The sequence below is a fragment of the Oncorhynchus masou genome, chromosome 5, assembly GCF_036934945.1.
Source record: "Oncorhynchus masou masou isolate Uvic2021 chromosome 5, UVic_Omas_1.1, whole genome shotgun sequence".
In the NCBI taxonomy this organism is placed as follows: domain Eukaryota; kingdom Metazoa; phylum Chordata; class Actinopteri; order Salmoniformes; family Salmonidae; genus Oncorhynchus; species Oncorhynchus masou.
This window is the reverse complement of record NC_088216.1, coordinates 81669492-81687312: the sequence shown is the minus strand read 5'-3', so window position 1 is coordinate 81687312 and position 17821 is coordinate 81669492. Positions and strand designations below refer to the sequence as shown.

General features: G+C 45.4%; 1 protein-coding gene across 1 annotated transcript; it reads right to left on the bottom strand.

Annotated features, from left to right (window-relative positions):
- Positions 1 to 337: 337 nt before the first annotated feature.
- Positions 338 to 17607, bottom strand: LOC135528046 (copine-8-like). Its single transcript, XM_064956816.1, has 3 exons — positions 17556 to 17607; positions 4814 to 4887; positions 338 to 2017 (listed from the first exon to the last, which is right to left on the bottom strand). Exons 1-3 carry the CDS (start codon positions 17596 to 17598, stop codon positions 1829 to 1831), a joined length of 306 nt encoding a protein of 101 aa, XP_064812888.1. The 5' UTR covers positions 17599 to 17607; the 3' UTR covers positions 338 to 1828.
- Positions 17608 to 17821: the final 214 nt, after the last annotated feature.

The window sequence follows — 17821 nt, the reverse complement described above, 5'->3', positions numbered from 1 at the left end:
TACGTTTTTGGCATATAGTTACTGTAATTATGCAGCCCTAGCTCTTTATCAGGCTTGGTTGGAATGCGGTCTACAGTATGATTAAGGCTGAGAGAGTATTGATCTAGCTGAGGAGATCTCTCTGACTTTGTACGCTGCACTGAGGGTGACCAGACGATGTCTATACTTCACAACTCACTCCGATGGCCAGAGCTAATGGACACAGTCCGAGACAAATGGAGGAGAGGACAGGGAGGGAGTGAGTGAGTGAGTGAGTGAGAGGGAGAGAGAGAGAGGGAGAGAGAGAGAGGAGAGAGAGAGAAATAGAGAGAGAGAGAGAGAGAGAGAGAGAGAGAGAGAGAGAGAGAGGGAGAGAGAGAGGGAGAGAGAGGGAGAGAGAGAGAGAGGGAGAGGGAGAGGAAGAGGGAGAGGAAGAGAGAGAGATAGAGAGCGATAGATGGAGAGAGAGGGAGAGAGAGAGAAAGAGAGCGAGAGAGAGAGATGGAGAGGGAGAGGAGAGAGAGGGAGAGAGAGAGGGAGAGATAAAGGACTGGTGGGCGAGTTATTGTTGATCATGAAAAGGATTCATAGAATAAAATATTCATTCATAGAATAAAATATTCTTCAAGTGGATACATTTACTGTCTTTATCCAGAGAGGTTTTCAATGGAAAGAGAGAGATGAAAAGAGAGAAAAAAAAATTGAATAGTTGAAAGAGTATTAGATTTGTTTTGTGTGCTTTTGAATTGCGTAATAATTTGTATATTTTAAATATCTTTGACTGATCCCAAATATGACCTGGTCAACTATCAAAACCAATACTTATGATGATGTATGTTACAGGTGTGGCTATTTATGTCACAGTTACGATGACGTCACAGACAGGTTCTACCAACTGCTGTGGTGGTTGAAGTATCTCGCCCTTGTGCTTAATCGTATTGCTAACTATCTAACTAACTGTGTGTTGTAGAGAAATCTAAACTGGGAAGGTACCTAGAAATGATAAAATAACTAAACAAATACAAATTCATTATATATCCTTATATATCCATGCCACTTTGATACATTATAAATACAGGCATACAGGGAAATTTCATCCTACACAAACATGCTTTGAAATGTAAAGCAAGAGAAGAATCAATAATTTATGGGAGTACGAAAAACTTAGTGAAGCAATGAAACAAAAAATTACAAATACTTTTCTTTTTTCATCTTGAATGATGAAGCTACTAATCAATATGTAGACATGTCTGAGGCCCAAAACAAACTAGTAAACTGATGGAAAGGTTTCTAAAAACATCACCACCTTAACACACGCGCTCCAATACACCAATCACATGCAAGATCAAAGGTCGAAGGTGAGATGTCAGTGTTCACACGAGGGTTCCACTTGGTCGGTGAGATAACCCCTCTACAGACAGGCACAAGTTTCAACCACAACATGACCCTTCGATCACACCTGCTCTTTAACAATACAAAAGAAAACAGTCACAGGCCCATGTATGTTGATAAAAAGACAATTCATAGATCACCATAGTCCTTGTATGGCACAGCAACATATAATCTCTCCATGGTGGTCTCTCTTTTCCTCCAGAGAGACAAACAGAATAGATAGAACCACAATGAACAGAAACACTGTTGTCTTCCCCAGTCCAGAGAGTTACCTGTTTGGGAGAGTTTTGACACAAACACCTGTAGCTTTAATAGCTTCCTCTTACATCACTTCCTGTCTCGATGTTCCAAACAGGAAGTAGACAGAGTTCCCCTCCCATGATTCCTAGGGGTTGCAAATCTTTGATGGTGTCTCTCTCATCAGTACTCAGTGTAAAGGTGTGTGTGTGTGAGGTGGTCAGATCTGTGTGTGGTGTGTGTGTCCAGAGGGTGTGTAGGGGGGCGGTGCAGGGTTGGGTTTGATGCCCCGACTCTTCATATAAGAGATGAACTGATCGGGTATCTCAGCCAGGACATCCTTGGCTAGCCGGGCCATACTGAGGACATGGTTCCCTGTACGATCCATGTAGTCTCTGAATGGGACAAACTGGCAAGAAGAGACAAAATACCTCATGACAACTTCTCATAACATCTCATGAATATGACATTATAAATCAACACTTCAAATGTACAGTTTTTTAAACCATTTTTTTTTTACAATCGCTAGGACCCATTTTTCAATACTTAGGTCAAAACCCTTCACACAGTAAGCACAACAGCAGTCTATGTGGGCTAAACTGTGGATCATTTTTCATTGCTTTGGCACAAAATACATTCAATGACAAATTTCATGATTTCTTTTCTCACTCAGACACAACCGCCACCAAAACTCTATGTACCTACAGGCCAATTTGCAAATGTTTACATACTCTTTTCAAAACTGTTCAACTTATGTTCAAAACCTAAAATAACACAAAATTGAATAAGACAGAAATTTGCTACATTTCTACAGTAATACCATATTGAAATATATTAAAAATCTAAAAAATGAAATACTATCAAAACAATTGGACAGCTAATTCCCATTGTAGCTGAACACCTACACAGGTGTTGGTCTTTCCATTTCATTACCATCTATACAAAGGGGACATCTTAGGAATAATGATGTACTGTAATGTAAACATGGACCCAGACAGAGATAGAGAAGTGCCTGACAGAGGAAGAAGAGTGGCTGGGAGAGGGAGAGGAGTACGTATGCGTGGTGGAAGAAGAGGAAGATCAAGAGCTGTAGTCTCAGATGAGATTAGAGCTACTATACTGGATCATGTAATAAATCATGGTCTATCAATGAGAGAGGCTGGTCTGAGAGTGCAGCCAAATCTGCAACACTCAACAGTGGCATCTATTGTAAGAAATGTCCGGCTAAACACCAGGTGAGACGTGCATTCTGCAAGGGCATCTGACCGAACTGCTCATTACAGAAGTAAATTGAGCAAAGCCTCCAAACCCACTGGTGTGTAATTGTTTTTGTTTTTCTGCTTAGGACCCAGCGGTTTCCTTCTACAGACGGGAGAGGCAGGATTTTCACTGCTGTGCATGAAACTGCAATCGTTGATATAGTCATAAAAAACAATGGCATAAAACTCACAGAGATTCTAGATGAGTGTTGGCAGACAATGTAAGCATGACAACTATTTCTAGAGTCCTGAAACAACATCAAGTCAGGATGAAGCAGTTGTACACTGTCCCCTTTGAGAGGAACTCTGAACGAGTCAAGCAACTCAGGAACCGATATGTCCAGGTAAAATGACTATAAAATACAGAACTGGTTTTCAACAAAACCAAACAGGTCGGAGGCACACAATGGCCTGTTCTCAGGTATCATGTAAACTACCGTATTAGAATAACTCTTATGTTGCCTTGTGGATTTATTTTAGAGAGTTATGGAGATTGAAGCCAGGCAAACACCCCACTTTTTTTTAACTAGGCAAGTCAGTTAAGAACACATTCTTATTTTCAATGACAGCCTAGGAACAGTGGGTTAACTGCATGTTCAGGGGCAGAACGACAGATTTGTACCTAGTCAGCTCGGGGATTTGAACTTACAACCTTGCGGTTACTAGTCCAACGCTCTAACCACTAGGCTATCCTGCCGCCCCATCTTTGTGGACGAGGCTGGTTTCAACTTGGCCAAAACACGGCGGCGCGGAAGAAATGTGATTGGGAAACTAGCCACAGTGGATGTCTCGGACCAGAGGGGACAACATCACAATGTGTGCAGCAATATCCTCTGATGGATGGCTGTTAGACAAACTACTAATTGAGTCATACAACACCGGCCAACGTTTGTACTTGTATGGGACAATGTGACATTTCCCCACTCCAGTGCAGTCACAGAGTGGTTTGCAGACTGTCCAAGGATGGTGTCACGTTTCCTCCCACCTTACTCTCTATTCCTCAACCCCATAGAGGAATTATTTTCCTCCCACCTTACTCTCTATTCCTCAACCCCATAGAGGAATTATTTTCCTCCCACTTACTCTCTATTCCTCAACCCCATAGAGGAATTATTTTCCTCCCACCTTACTCTCTATTCCTCAACCCCATAGAGGAATTATTTTCCTCCCACCTTACTCTCTATTCCTCAACCCCATAGAGGAATTATTTTCCTCTCACCTTACTCTCTATTCCTCAACCCCATAGAGGAATTATTTTCCTCTCACCTTACTCTCTATTCCTCAACCCCATAGAGGAATTATTTTCCTCCCAACTTACTCTCTATTCCTCAACCCCATAGAGGAATTATTTTCCTCCCACCTTACTCTCTATTCCTCAACCCCATAGAGGAATTATTTTCCTCCCACCTTACTCTCTATTCCTCAACCCCATAGAGGAATTATTTTCCTCTCACCCTACTCTCTATTCCTCAACCCCATAGAGGAATTATTTTCCTCTCACCCTACTCTCTATTCCTCAACCCCATAGAGGAATTATTTTCCTCTCACCTTACTCTCTATTCCTCATCACCATAGAGGAATTATTTTCCTCCCACCTTGGTGGTTTTAGTGCATTTTGGATGAGAAATTCACTGCTGTGCTCAAGCTGAAAGTTGGTTAGCAGAACTGTGTGAAGAGTTTTGAAGATGTGAAAAAGTGACCTAATTATTGAGAAATGGGTCCTAGTGATTGTAAAAAAAAATCAAACAATACCCCTCACTGGATAAAGACCTCCTTGGGAGAGCCATGACATTTCAACTGGTCAAGAAAAGATGGGTTTGTTCGTAGCTGTGTTCATGGCCTGTGTGACTTACTAAAGTGTGTGTGTGTGTGTGTGTGTGTGTGTGTGTGTGTGTGTGTGTGTGTGTGTGTGTGTGTGTGTGTGTGTGTGTGTGTGTGTGCGTCACCTGGACAATGTCTCTCTCTGCCAGCTTCCCTCTGGAAGAGATTCTGATGTCATCACCATCCAACTCCACCATGGCTGCAGGGTTAAGAGAACAAACACACATCAAACACACACCAAACACACATCAAACACACACCAAACACACATCAAACACGCACCAAACACGCACCAAACACGCATCAAATACGCACCAAACACGCATCAAACACGCACCAAACACGCATCAAACACGCACCAAACACGCATCAAACACTCACCAAACACGCACCAAACACGCACCAAACATGCACCAAACACGCACCAAACATGCACCAAACACGCACAAGAACACTTTTAAAATCAAATCAATCAGCAGCTACTCTTCCTGGGCTCCACAAAAAACACAAGATATGACAAGTAACAAAACACTGATGATACAATGATAAACAAGGACAGTCACACAATTGTAAAATACGATGTACAAACAATACAACTAAAAAACAATATGTGTGTATGTGTGCGTGTATTTGTGTGTGTGTGTTTGTGTGTATGTATTTGTGTGTGTGGTGTGTGTGGTTGTGTGGTTGTGTGCTTCACATGAAATATTTGATCTGTTCACAGGACTATTTCCTGTTTCCTGTTTCCTGTGGCAGGTAAATATGTTCCAGTAGAAAATGTTCAGGTACTACTCAACTTCTGTTTCTCTATTCATTTCTCTATCTCTTTCTGACCAGCTCTTTTCTATAGTCCTGTGTGTGTGTGTGTGTGTGTGTGTGTGTGTGTGTGTGTGTGTCTGTGTCTGTGTCTGTGTCTGTGTCTGTGTCTGTGTGTGTGTGTGTGTGTGTGTGTGTGTGTGTGTGTGTGTGTGCGCGTGTGTCCTCACAGTCCCACCGTTCCATTAAATGTTGATTAATCCGTTTTAAAGGTCATTTTGCGTGAGTCATTGGAGATTTCGTATAACACTGTGCGTTGCCGTGAATTTGTTCTGGACTCGGGGACTGTGAAGAGACCCCTGGTGACATGTCTTGTGGCGTATGTATGGGTGTCTGAAGAGACCCCTGGTGACATGTCTTGTGGCGTATGTATGGGTGTCTGAAGAGACCCCTGGTGGCATGCCTTGTGGGTATGTATGGGTGTCTGAAGAGACCCCTGGTGGCATGCCTTGTGGGTATGTATGGGTGTCTGAAGAGACCCCTGGTGACATGTCTTGTGGGGTATGTATGGGTGTCTAAAGAGACCCCTGGTGGCATGCCGTGTGGCGTATGTATGGGTGTCTGAAGAGACCCCTGGTGGCATGTCTTGTGGGGTATGTATGGGTGTCTGAAGAGAACTCTGGTGACATGTCTTGTGGGGTATGTATGGGTGTCTGAAGAGACCCCTGGTGGCATGTCTTGTGGGGTATGTATGGGTGTCTGAAGAGACCCCTGGTGGCGTGTCTTGTGGGGTATGTATGGGTGTCTGAAGAGACCCCTGGTGGCATGTCTTGTGGGGTATGTATGGGTGTCTGAAGAGAACCCTGGTGACATGTCTTGTGGGGTATGTATGGGTGTCTGAAGAGACCAGACAAGACAAGAGCCTGGACAACTAGTACAGAGGATTTTTGTGTCAAATCGTTTTAGACATACCCTCCCCATCATTACAACTTGGTCTCATTGAGATGAAAATCTTGTTTTCAAGAGCAATGACGAACTTGATGAATAACTATTTCTGTGATTTAATTATTTTCAAATGTGTGTGCCTAGTATTTAAAATAAAATAATGTTTTATTTTAGGGTCAGGGTCACATGCTTCGTAAACAACAGATGTAGACTAACAGTGAAATGCTGACTTACGGGCCCTTCCCAACAATGCAGAGAGAAAGAAAATAGTAACACGAGGAATAAATACACAATGAGTTAAAATAACTTGACTATCTATGCACACAGGGTACGAGTACTGAGTTGATGTGTAGGGGTACGAGGTAATAACTTGACTATATACACAGGGTACCAGTACTGAGTTGATGTGTAGGGGTACGAGGTAATAACTTGACTATATACACGGGGTACCAGTACTGAGTTGATGTGTAGGGATACGAGGTAATAACTTGACTATCTATGTACACAGGGTATGCGTACTGAGTTGATGTGTAGGGGTACAATGTAATAACTTGACTATCTATGTACACAGGGTATGAGTACTGAGTTGATGTGCAGGGGTACAATGTAATAACTTGGCTATATACACAGGGTACGAGTACTGAGTTGATGTGCAGGGGTACGAGGTAATAACTTGACTATCGATGTACACAGGGTACGAGTACTGAGTTGATGTGCAGGGGTACGAGGTAATAACTTGGCTATATACACAGGGTACCAGTACTGAGTTGATGTTACGAGGTAATAACTTGACTATCTATGTACACAGGGTACGAGTACTGAGTTGATGTGACGAGGTAATAACTTGACTATCTATGTACACAGGGTACAAGTACTGAGTTGATGTGCAGGGGTACAAGGTAATAACTTGGCTATATACACAGGGTACGAGTACTGAGTTGATGTGCAGGGGTACGAGGTAATAACTTGGCTATATACACAGGGTACCAGTACTGAGTTGATGTGCAGGGGTACGAGGTAATAACTTGACTATCTATGTACACAGGGTACGAGTACTGAGTTGATGTGCAGGGGTACGAGGTAATAACTTGACTATATACACGGGGTACCAGTACTGAGTTGATGTGTAGGGGTACGAGGTAATAACTTGACTATATACACGGGGTACCAGTACTGAGTTGATGTGTAGGGATACGAGGTAATAACTTGACTATCTATGTACACAGGGTATGAGTACTGAGTTGATGTGTAGGGGTACAATGTAATAACTTGACTATCTATGTACACAGGGTATGAGTACTGAGTTGATGTGCAGGGGTACGAGGTAATAACTTGGCTATATACACAGGGTACCAGTACTGAGTTGATGTGCAGGGGTACGAGGTAATAACTTGACTATCTATGTACACAGGGTACGAGTACTGAGTTGATGTGCAGGGGTACGAGGTAATAACTTGACTATATACACGGGGTACCAGTACTGAGTTGATGTGTAGGGATACGAGGTAATAACTTAACTATCTATGTACACAGGGTACGAGTACTGAGTTGATGTGTAGGGGTACAATGTAATAACTTGACTATCTATGTACACAGGGTATGAGTACTGAGTTGATGTGCAGGTGTATGAGGTAATAACTTGACTATCTATGTACACAGGGTATGAGTACTGAGTTGATGTGCAGGTGTATGAGGTAATAACTTGACTATCTATGTACACAGGGTACAAGTACTGAGTTGATGTGTAGGGGTACAAGGTAATAACTTGGCTATATACACAGGGTACCAGTACTGAGTTGATGTGCAGGGGTAGGAGGTAATAACTTGACTATCTATGTACACAGGGTACAAGTACTGAGTTGATGTGCAGGGGTACGAGGTAATAACTTGACTATCTATGTACACAGGGTACAAGTACTGAGTTGATGTGCAGGGGTACGAGGTAATAACTTGACTATCTATGTACACAGGGTACCAGTACTGAGTTGATGTGTAGGGGTACGAAGTAGATATGTACAGTGCCAGTCAAAAGTTTGGACACACCTACTCATTCAAGGGTATTTCTTTATTTATATATTCTTTAAATTATTTTCTATATTGTAGAATCATAGTGAAGACATCAAAACTATGAAATAACACACATGGAATCATTTAGTGACAAAAAAGTGTTAAACAAATCAAAATATATTTTTTTATTTGAGATTCTTCAAAGTAGCCATCCCTTTGCCTTGATGTCTTCACTATTATTCTACAATGTAAAAAATAGTAAAGATAAAGATAAACCCTTGAATGAGTAGGAGTGTCCAAACTTTAGACTGGTACTGTACATCTAACTAGGAATAAAGTGACAGATATTAAACAGTAATATGTGATGAGTCAAAAAGTCAGTAATTAAAAAGGGTCAATGCAGAGAGTTAAGTAGTTAACCACAGCTACCCGGACTAACTATTTAGCAGTCTTATCGCTATAAGAAATCTGTCCTTTGGTCTGATGAGTCCAAATTTGAGATTTTTGGTTCCAACCTCCGTGTCTTTGTGAGACGCAGAGTAGGTGAACGGATGATCTCCACACCTACTCTACACAGGTACACAGGTACATCTTATGTCTTGGGGGTAGAAGCTTTACCGGGTACTGTTGGTTCCAGACTTGGTGCATCGCTCCCACTTACCGTGTGGTAGCAGAGAAAACACGCTATGAGTTGGGTGGCTGGAGTCTTTGCCCGTTTTTTGTCATGTCTTGTTATGTCTGTTCCTGTCCTTTCTCTTCATTCTCTCTCTCTGCTGGTCTTTTTAGGTTACCTTCTCTGTCTCTCATCCCTCAGCTGTTCTACATTTCCCCTAACTAGCTCATTCTCTCTTTCCCCACCTGTTCTCTCTTCCCCCTCTGATTAGGTCTCTATTTCTTTCTCTGTTCCTGCTACTTTCAGTGTCTGATTCTTGTTTGTGTTTTTTGATGCCAGAAGCAAGCTGTCGTCTCGTTTGCTTCCACCTTGTCCTGTCCTGTCGGAGTCTGCATGGCAGGTGCAACCTGCATTATACTACGTTCTTTTGTTCCATTGACTACGTTGGAAGAGGATTTATGCCATTCCTGTTTTTTATTAAAGAACTCTGTTTTCTGTTAAAACCGCGTTTGGGTCTTCACTCAAGTTCATAACAGAAGAATCAGACCAAGAATGGACCCAGCGGCTCCGGACCCTTTTCACTCCGCCGTCGAGATCCAGGGAGCGATGCTAGGCAGACACGAGGAGGAATTGTCTGCTGCTCAACATGCCGTTGAGACCCTGGCCGTCCAAGTCTCCGACCTCACAAGACGGGTTCACCAACTCCACCTCGATCCACCGCCCACTTCCAGGGTTTCCGAGTCTCCGGAGCCCAGGATCAACAACCCGCCGTGTTACTCTGGGAGCCCACTGAGTGCCGCTCATTCCTCACTCAGTGTGATGTGGTGTTCTCTCTCCAGCCCAACACTTACTCCAGGAGCGCAGCCCGCATCGCCTACGTCATTTCTCTCCTTACCGGACGGGCGCGTGAGTGGGGCACGGCAGTCTGGGAGGCGAGGGCTGAGTGTATTAACCAGTATCAGGACTTTAAGGAGGAGATGATACGGGTTTTTGACCGTTCTGTTTTTGGCGAGGAGGCTTCCAGGGCCCTGTCTTCCCTATGTCAGGGGAATAGATCCATAACGGATTATTCTATTGAGTTTCGCACTCTCGCTGCCTCTAGTGACTGGAACGAGCCGGCTTTGCTCGCTCGTTTTCTGGAGGGTCTCCACGTCGAGGTTAAGGATGAGATCCTCTCCCGGGAGGTTCCTTCCAGTCTGGACTCCTTAATAGCTCTCGCTATTCGCATAGAGCGACGGTTTGATCTTCGTCGCCGAGCTCGTGGAAAGGAGCTCACGTTCTCCGTTGCTCCCCTCTCCACATCACTGCCACCTGCCGCATCACTGCCACCCTCCCCCGCCGGCTCGGATGCTGAGCCTATGCAGCTGGGGGTATTCGCATCTCGGCCAAGGAGAGGGAACGGAGAATCACCAATCGCCTCTGTCTCTACTGCGGCTCCGCTGGTCATTTTGTCACCTCATGTCCAGTAAAAGCCAGAGCTCATCAGTAAGAGGAGGGCTACTGGTGAGCGCAACTACTCAGGCCTCTCCTTCTGGATCACGCACTACCTTTCCGGTCCATCTCCGCTGGCCCGGTTCATCTGCTTCCTGCAGTGCCTTGATAGACTCTGGGGCGGAGGGCTGTTTTATGGACGAGACCTGGGCTCGGGAACATGACATTCCTCTCAGACAGTTAGGGAGCCCAGGGCCTTGTTCGCTTTAGATGGTAGTTCTCTCCCCAAGATTCAGCGTGAGACGCTGCCTTTAACCCTCACTGTCTCTGGTAATCATAGCGAAACCATTTCTTTCTTAATTTTTCGTTCACCTTTTACACCTGTTGTTTTGGGTCATCCCTGGCTAGTGCGCCATAACCCTTCTATTAATTGGTCTAGTAATACTATCCTATCCTGGAATGTTTCTTGTCATGTAACCTGTTTAATGTCTGCTATCCCTCCTGTTTCCTCTGTCTCTTCTTCACAGGAGGAGCCTGGCGTTGACAGGGGTGCCGGAGGAGTATCACGATCTGCGCACGGTGTTCAGTCGTTCCAAGGCCACTTCTCTCCCTCCCACCGGTCGTATGACTGTAGTATTGATCTCCTTCCGGGAACTACTCCCCCCGGGGTAGATTATACTCTCTGTCGGCTCCCGAACGTAAGGCTCTCGAGGATTATTTGTCGGTTTCGCTCGACGCCGGTACCATAGTCTCCTCCTCCTCCCCCGCCGGCGCGGGTTCTTTTTGTTCAGAAGAAGGACGGGTCCCTGCGCCCATGCGTGGATTATCGAGGGCTGAATGACATAACAGTTAAGAATCGTTATCCGCTTCCTCTTATGTCTTCAGCCTTCGAGATCCTGCAGGGAGCCAGGTTTTTCACTAAATTGGACCTTCGTAACGCCTACCATCTCGTGCGCATCAGGGGGGGACGAGTGGAAGACGGCGTTTAACACTCCGTTAGGGCACTTTGAATACCGGGTTCTTCCTTTCGGCCTCGTTAACGCTCCAGCTGTCTTTCAGGCACTAGTTAACGACGTCCTGAGAGACATGCTGAACATTTTTGTTTTCGTTTACATGGATGATATCCTGATTTTTTCACCGTCTCTCTCGATTCATGTTCAGCACGTGCGACGCGTCCTCAGCGCCTTTTGGAGAACTGTCTTTATGTGAAGGCTGAGAAGTGCACTTTTCATGCCGCCTCTGTCCCTTTTCTCGGTTCCGTTATTTCCGCTGAGGGCATTAAGATGGATCCCGCTAAGGTCCAGGCTGTCATTGATTGGCCCGTTCCTAAGTCACGGTCGAGCTGCAGCGCTTTCTGGGCTTCGCTAATTTCTACCGTCGTTTCATCCGTAATTTCGGTCAGGTGGCAGCTCCTCTCACAGCCCTTACTTCTGTTAAGACGTGCTTTAAGTGGTCCGTTTCCGCCCAGGGAGCTTTTGATCTTCTTAAGAATCGTTTTACATCCGCACCTATTCTTGTTACACCTGACATCTCTAGACAGTTTGTTGTTGAGGTTGACGCGTCAGAGGTGGGCGTGGGAGCCATTCTTTCTCAGCGCTCTCTCTCTGACGGCAAGGTCCATCCTTGCGCGTTTTTCTCTCATCGCTTATCGCCGTCAGAACGTAACTATGATGTTGGTAATCGCGAACTGCTCGCCATCCGCTTAGCCCTAGGCGAATGGCGACAGTGGTTGGAGGGGCGACCGTTCCTTTTGTCGTTTGGACTGACCATAGGAACCTTGAGTACATCCGTTCAGCCAAACGACTTAATGCGCGTCAGGCTCGTTGGGCTCTGTTTTTCGCTCGTTTCGAGTTTGTTATTTCTTATCGTCCGGGCTCAAAAACACCAAACCTGATGCTTTATCTCGTCTCTTCAGTTCTTCTGAGGTCTCCACCGACCCCGATGGGATTCTCCCTGAGGGGCGTGTTGTCGGAGTTGACTGTCTGGGAATTGAGAGGCAGGTAAAGCAAGCACTCGCTCACACTCCGTCGCCGCGAGCTTGTCCTAGGAACCTTCTGTTCGTTCCCGTTCCTACTCGTCCGGCCGTTCTTCAGTGGGCCCACTCTGCCAAGTTAGCCGGCCACCCCGGCCTTCGGGGTACGCTCGCTTCCATTCGCCAGCGTTTCTGGTGGCCCACTCGGGAACGTGACGCGCGTCGATTTGTCGCCGCTTGTTCGGTCTGCGCGCAGACTAAATCTGGGAACTCTCCTCCTGCCGGCCGTCTCAGACCGCTTCCCATTCCCTCTCGACCGTGGTCTCACATCGCTTTAGATTTTATCACCGGACTGCCTTCATCAGCGGGGAAGACAGTTATTCTTACGGTTGTCGATAGATTCTCTAAGGCGGCTCATTTCATTCCTCTCGATAAGCTCCCTTCTGCTAAGGAGACGGCTCAGATCATTATCGAGAATGTTTTCCGAATTCATGGCCTTCCGTCTGACGTCGTTTCCGACAGAGGCCCGCAGTTCACGTCTCAATTTTGGAGGGAGTTTTGCCGTTTGATTGGGGCTTCCGTCAGTCTCTCGTCGGCTTTCATCCCCAGTCTAACGGTCAAGCCAACGGGCCAATCAGACTGTTGGTCGCATTTACGCAGTCTTTCTTTTCGTAACCCTGCGTCTTGGTCAGAACAGCTCCCCTGGGCAGAGTACGCCCACAACTCGCTTCCCTCGTCTGCTACCGGTCTATCCCCTTTTCAGTGTAGCCTCGGGTACCAGCCTCCGCTGTTCTCATCTCAGCTCGCCGAGTCCTGCGTCCCCTCCGCTCAGGCTTTTGTCCAGCGTTGCGCGCACCTGGAAGGGGGTCAGGTCGGCACTTTGCCGTAATAGGGCGCAGACTGTGAGGGCCGCTAATAGCGTAGGACCAAGAGTCCTAGATATTGTTGCGGTCAGAGAGTATGGCTCTCCACTCAGAACCTTCCCCTTAAGACAGCTTCTCGCAAGTTGGCCCCACGGTTCATTGGTCCGTTCCGTATTTCCCAGGTCATTAATCCTGTCGCAGTGCGACTTCTTCTCCAGCGCTATCTTCGTCGCGTTCACCCGGTCTTCCATGTCTCCTGTGTTAAGCCCGTTCTTCGCGCCCCCGCTCGTCCCTCCCCCCATCCTTGTCGAGGCGCACCCATCTACAGGGTTCGTAAGATTTTGGACATGCGCCCTCGGGGCCGTGGTCATCAGTACCTAGTGGATTGGGAGGGGTACGGTCCTGAGGAGAGGAGTTGGGTTCCCTCTCGGGACGTGCTGGACCGTTCGCTGATCGATGATTTCCTCCGTTGCCGCCAGGTTTCCTCCTCGAGTGCGCCAGGAGGCGCTCGGTGAGTGGGGGGTACTGTCATGTCTTGTTATGTCTGTTCCTGTCCTTTCTCTTCATTCTCTCTCTCTGCTGGTCTTTTTAGGTTACCTTCTCTGTCTCTCATCCCTCAGCTGTTCTACATTTCCCTAACTAGCTCATTCTCTCTTTCCCCACCTGTTCTCTCTTCCCCCTCTGATTAGGTCTCTATTTCTTTCTCTGTTCCTGCTACTTTCAGTGTCTGATTCTTGTTTGTGTTTTTTGATGCCAGAAGCAAGCTGTCGTCTCGTTTGCTTCCACCTTGTCCTGTCCTGTCGGAGTCTGCATGGCAGGTGCAACCTGCATTATACTACGTTCTTTTGTTCCATTGACTACGTTGGAAGAGGATTTATGCCATTCCTGTTTTTTATTAAAGAACTCTGTTTTCTGTTAAAACCGCGTTTGGGTCTTCACTCAAGTTCATAACAGTTTTTAGGGCCTTCCTCTGACACCGCCTTGCATACAGGTCCTGGATGACTGGGAGCTCGGCTCCAGTGATGTATTGGACTGTACTCACTATTCTCTGTAGCGCCTTACATCCTGGATGACAGGGAGCTCGGCTCCAGTCATGTATTGGACTGAACTCACTATTCTCTGTAGCGCCTTGCATCCTGGATGACAGGGAGCTCGGCTCCAGTCATGTATTGGGCTGTACTCACTATTCTCTGTAGCGCCTTGCATCCTGGATGACAGGGAGCTCGGCTCCAGTCATGTATTGGGCTGTACTCACTATTCTCCGTAGCGCCTTGCATCCTGGATGACAGGGAGCTCGGCTCCAGTCATGTATTGGGCTGTACTCACTGTTCTCTGTAGCGCCTTGCGCTCAGATGCCATGCAGTTGCCATACCAGGCAGTGATGCAGCCAGTCAAGATGTACTCAATGGTGAGGATCTGTGGGCCCATGACAAGTCTTTTCAGCCTCCTGATGGGGAAGAGGAATTGTCGTGCCCTCTTCACGACTGTGTTGGTGTGTGTGGACCATGATCCTTAGCGATGTGAACACCTACGAACTTGAAGCTCTCGACCCGCTTCACTGAAGTCCCGTCGATGTGAATTAGGGCGTGCTCAGCACTCTGTTTCTTATAGTTCACAATCAGCTCCTTTGTCTTGCTGACGTTGAGGGAGAGGTTGTGGTTCTGGCACCACACTGCCAGGTTACTGACCTCCTCCCTATCTCCTTATCTCCTCGTCTTCGGTGTTCAGGCCTAATCCATTGCGTCGTCTGCAAACTTAATGATGGTGTTGGAGTCGTCTGCGGCCACAGCCACGCAGTCGTGGGAGTCCAGGAAGGGACTAAGCTTGGACCCTTGAGGGGCCCCTGTGATGAGGGTCAGCATGGTGGACGTGTTGTTACCTACCCTCACCACCTGGAGGTGGAACGTCAGGAAGTCCAGAATCCAGTTGCAGAGGGAGGTGTTTAGTCCCAGGATCCTTAGCTTATTGATGAGCTTTGAGGGGACTATGGTGTTGAATGCTGAGCTGTAGTCAATGAACAGCATTCTCACATAGGTGTTCCTTTTGTCCAGGTGGGAAAGGGCAGTGTGTGGAGTACAATAGAGATTTTGTCATGCGTGGATCTGTTGGGGCCGTATGTGAGTTGGAGTGGATCCAGGGTGTCTGGGATGATGGTGTTGATGTGAGACGTCACCAGCCTTTCAATGATTTTCATGGCTACAGATGTGAGTGCTACGATGCGGTAGACATTTAGACCGGTTACCTTGGTGTTACCTTGGCGTTCTTGGGCACAGGCACAGTGGTGGTCTGCTTGAAACATGTTGGTATCACAGACTCCGACTGGAAGAGGTTGGAAATGTCAGTGAAGACACTTTCCAGCTGGTCAACTTATGCTCTGACTACACATACGTTTATTAATTGATCTCTTAATCACTTTATTTTTCCTCTTTCTTACTGGCAAAACACAAACATGTTATTTTCATAAACTCTTCAGATTCTACCTCCGACAGGAACCACATTCATGTTGAGATGACCTGTCTCAATTCTAATCTATTCTGCCTGACGATAGAGCATCTAATAATCATCAGCTCGTTTAATCAGAACTCTAATTGAAATTCATAAGAACTCCGATGAACCCAGCCATTAGTCCTGACCACTTCAAACTACATTACACCACAACACACTCAACACCATACTAAAATACTTTATTTTCCTTCTCTCTCTCTCTCTCTCTCTCTCTCTCTCTCTCTCTTTCTCTTTCTCTTTCTCTCACTCTCATTCTCTCTCTCTCTCGCTCTCTCTCTCTCGTATCTCTCTCTCTCTCTCTTTCGCTCTCTCCTCTATTGAATCAAAATTAGTTGCTAATTGTCTTGCAGGTCATTCGTCTGGCTAATTGCTAGAAACGAGGGAGCAACACAGCACCTGGCTACAACACAGCACCTGGCTTCTGCATGTCTGAATTGTATAAATTTAATCAGTTAATCGTGGACTCACTCTCAATCAATTATCTTTCAGGGCAGGCTAATGGTAATGATGAGAACGTGGAGCGGCTGCAGAGTTCCTTCTGATTAGTTGTCTGAATGTATTAAAGGTCAGCGTCATACATTAAATAATATATCAGCAGATCTGGTTAAAGTTTAACAATAAATATCAGCTAAAGGTTTAAACATTAAGTCTAAACAGGTCTTTATAACGTTTTAGGTCCAGCACTCAGAGAACAGTAAATGTGATTATTAAGCAATAATACCAGGTAGTCATTTTTTTAATTGATATTGTTATCGAAAACTACTACAACAACATGTATTGTAAACTACAACAACAGGTATTGTAAACTACAACAACAGGCATTGTAAACTACAACGACAGGTAGTGTAAACTACAATGACAGGTATTGTAAACTACAACGACAGGTATTGTAAACTACAACGACAGGTATTGTAAACTACAATGACAGGTATTGTAAACTACAACGACAGGTAGTGTAAACTACAACGACAGGTAGTGTAAACTACAACAACAGGTAGTGTAAACTACAACAACAGGTAGTGTAAACTACAACAACAGGTATTGTAAACTACAACGACAGGTATTGTAAACTCCACAACAGGTATTGTAAACAACAACAACAGGTATTGTAAACAACAACAACAGGTATTGTAAACTACAACGACAGGTATTGTAAACTACAACGACAGGTATTGTAAACTACAACAACAGGTATTGTAAACTACAACGACAGGTATTGTAAACTACAACAACAGGTATTGTAAACTACAACGACAGGTATTGTAAACTACAACAACAGGTATTGTAAACTACAACAACAGGTATTGTAAACTCCACAACAGGTATTGTAAACTACAACGACAGGTATTGTAACCAACAACAACAGGTATTGTAAACTACAATGACAGGTATTGTAACCAACAACAACAGGTATTGTAAACTACAACGACAGGTATTGTAACCAACAACAACAGGTATTGTAAACTACAACGACAGGTATTGTAAACTACAACAACAGGTATTGTAAACTACAATGACAGGTATTGTAACCTGTAGGTGAAAAGGTTTCAGGTCCAACTGCAGTATGTGTAGTAATGCTGTAATGATCATCTGTATCTCAGTTAGTAGATCATGACACTGGCGGGTTCTATTCCTGGGGCCAGCCGTACGTAAAATCAATACACTCATAACTGTAAGTTGCTATAGCATCTATAAGTGGCTATAGCATCTGTTACATGGCATATAATATAATTATATTAACAGCAATAATGTCAGGAAGAGATGTAGCATCTTACCGTCAAACTCAGCCTGTCCCACTCCAACGATGATGATGGACATGGGCAGTTTAGCCCCCTGAGGAGAAGAACAGGAATACACCATTACATTATACATGCTCTGCTATAGGTACATCCCAGCTCTGCTATAGGTACATCCCAGCTCTGCTATAGGTACATCCCAGCTCTGCTATAGGTACATCCCAGCTCTGCTATAGGTACATCCCAGCTCTGCTATAGGTACATCCCAGTTCTGCTATAGGTACATCCCAGCTCTGCTATAGGTA

What these genes read in the sequence shown, in the direction of transcription:
- LOC135528046 (XM_064956816.1), bottom strand. Translation starts at nt 17,598, where the DNA reads ATGTCCATCATCATCGTTGGAGTGGGACAGGCTGAGTTTGACG. An exon ending in GGGACAGGCTGAGTTTGACG is followed by an intron (nt 4,888 to 17,555) that starts GTAAGATGCTAC and finishes TTAACCCTGCAG; the next exon opens with CCATGGTGGAGTTGGATGGT. An exon ending in CAGAGAGAGACATTGTCCAG is followed by an intron (nt 2,018 to 4,813) that starts GTGACGCACACA and finishes TCTTCTTGCCAG; the next exon opens with TTTGTCCCATTCAGAGACTA.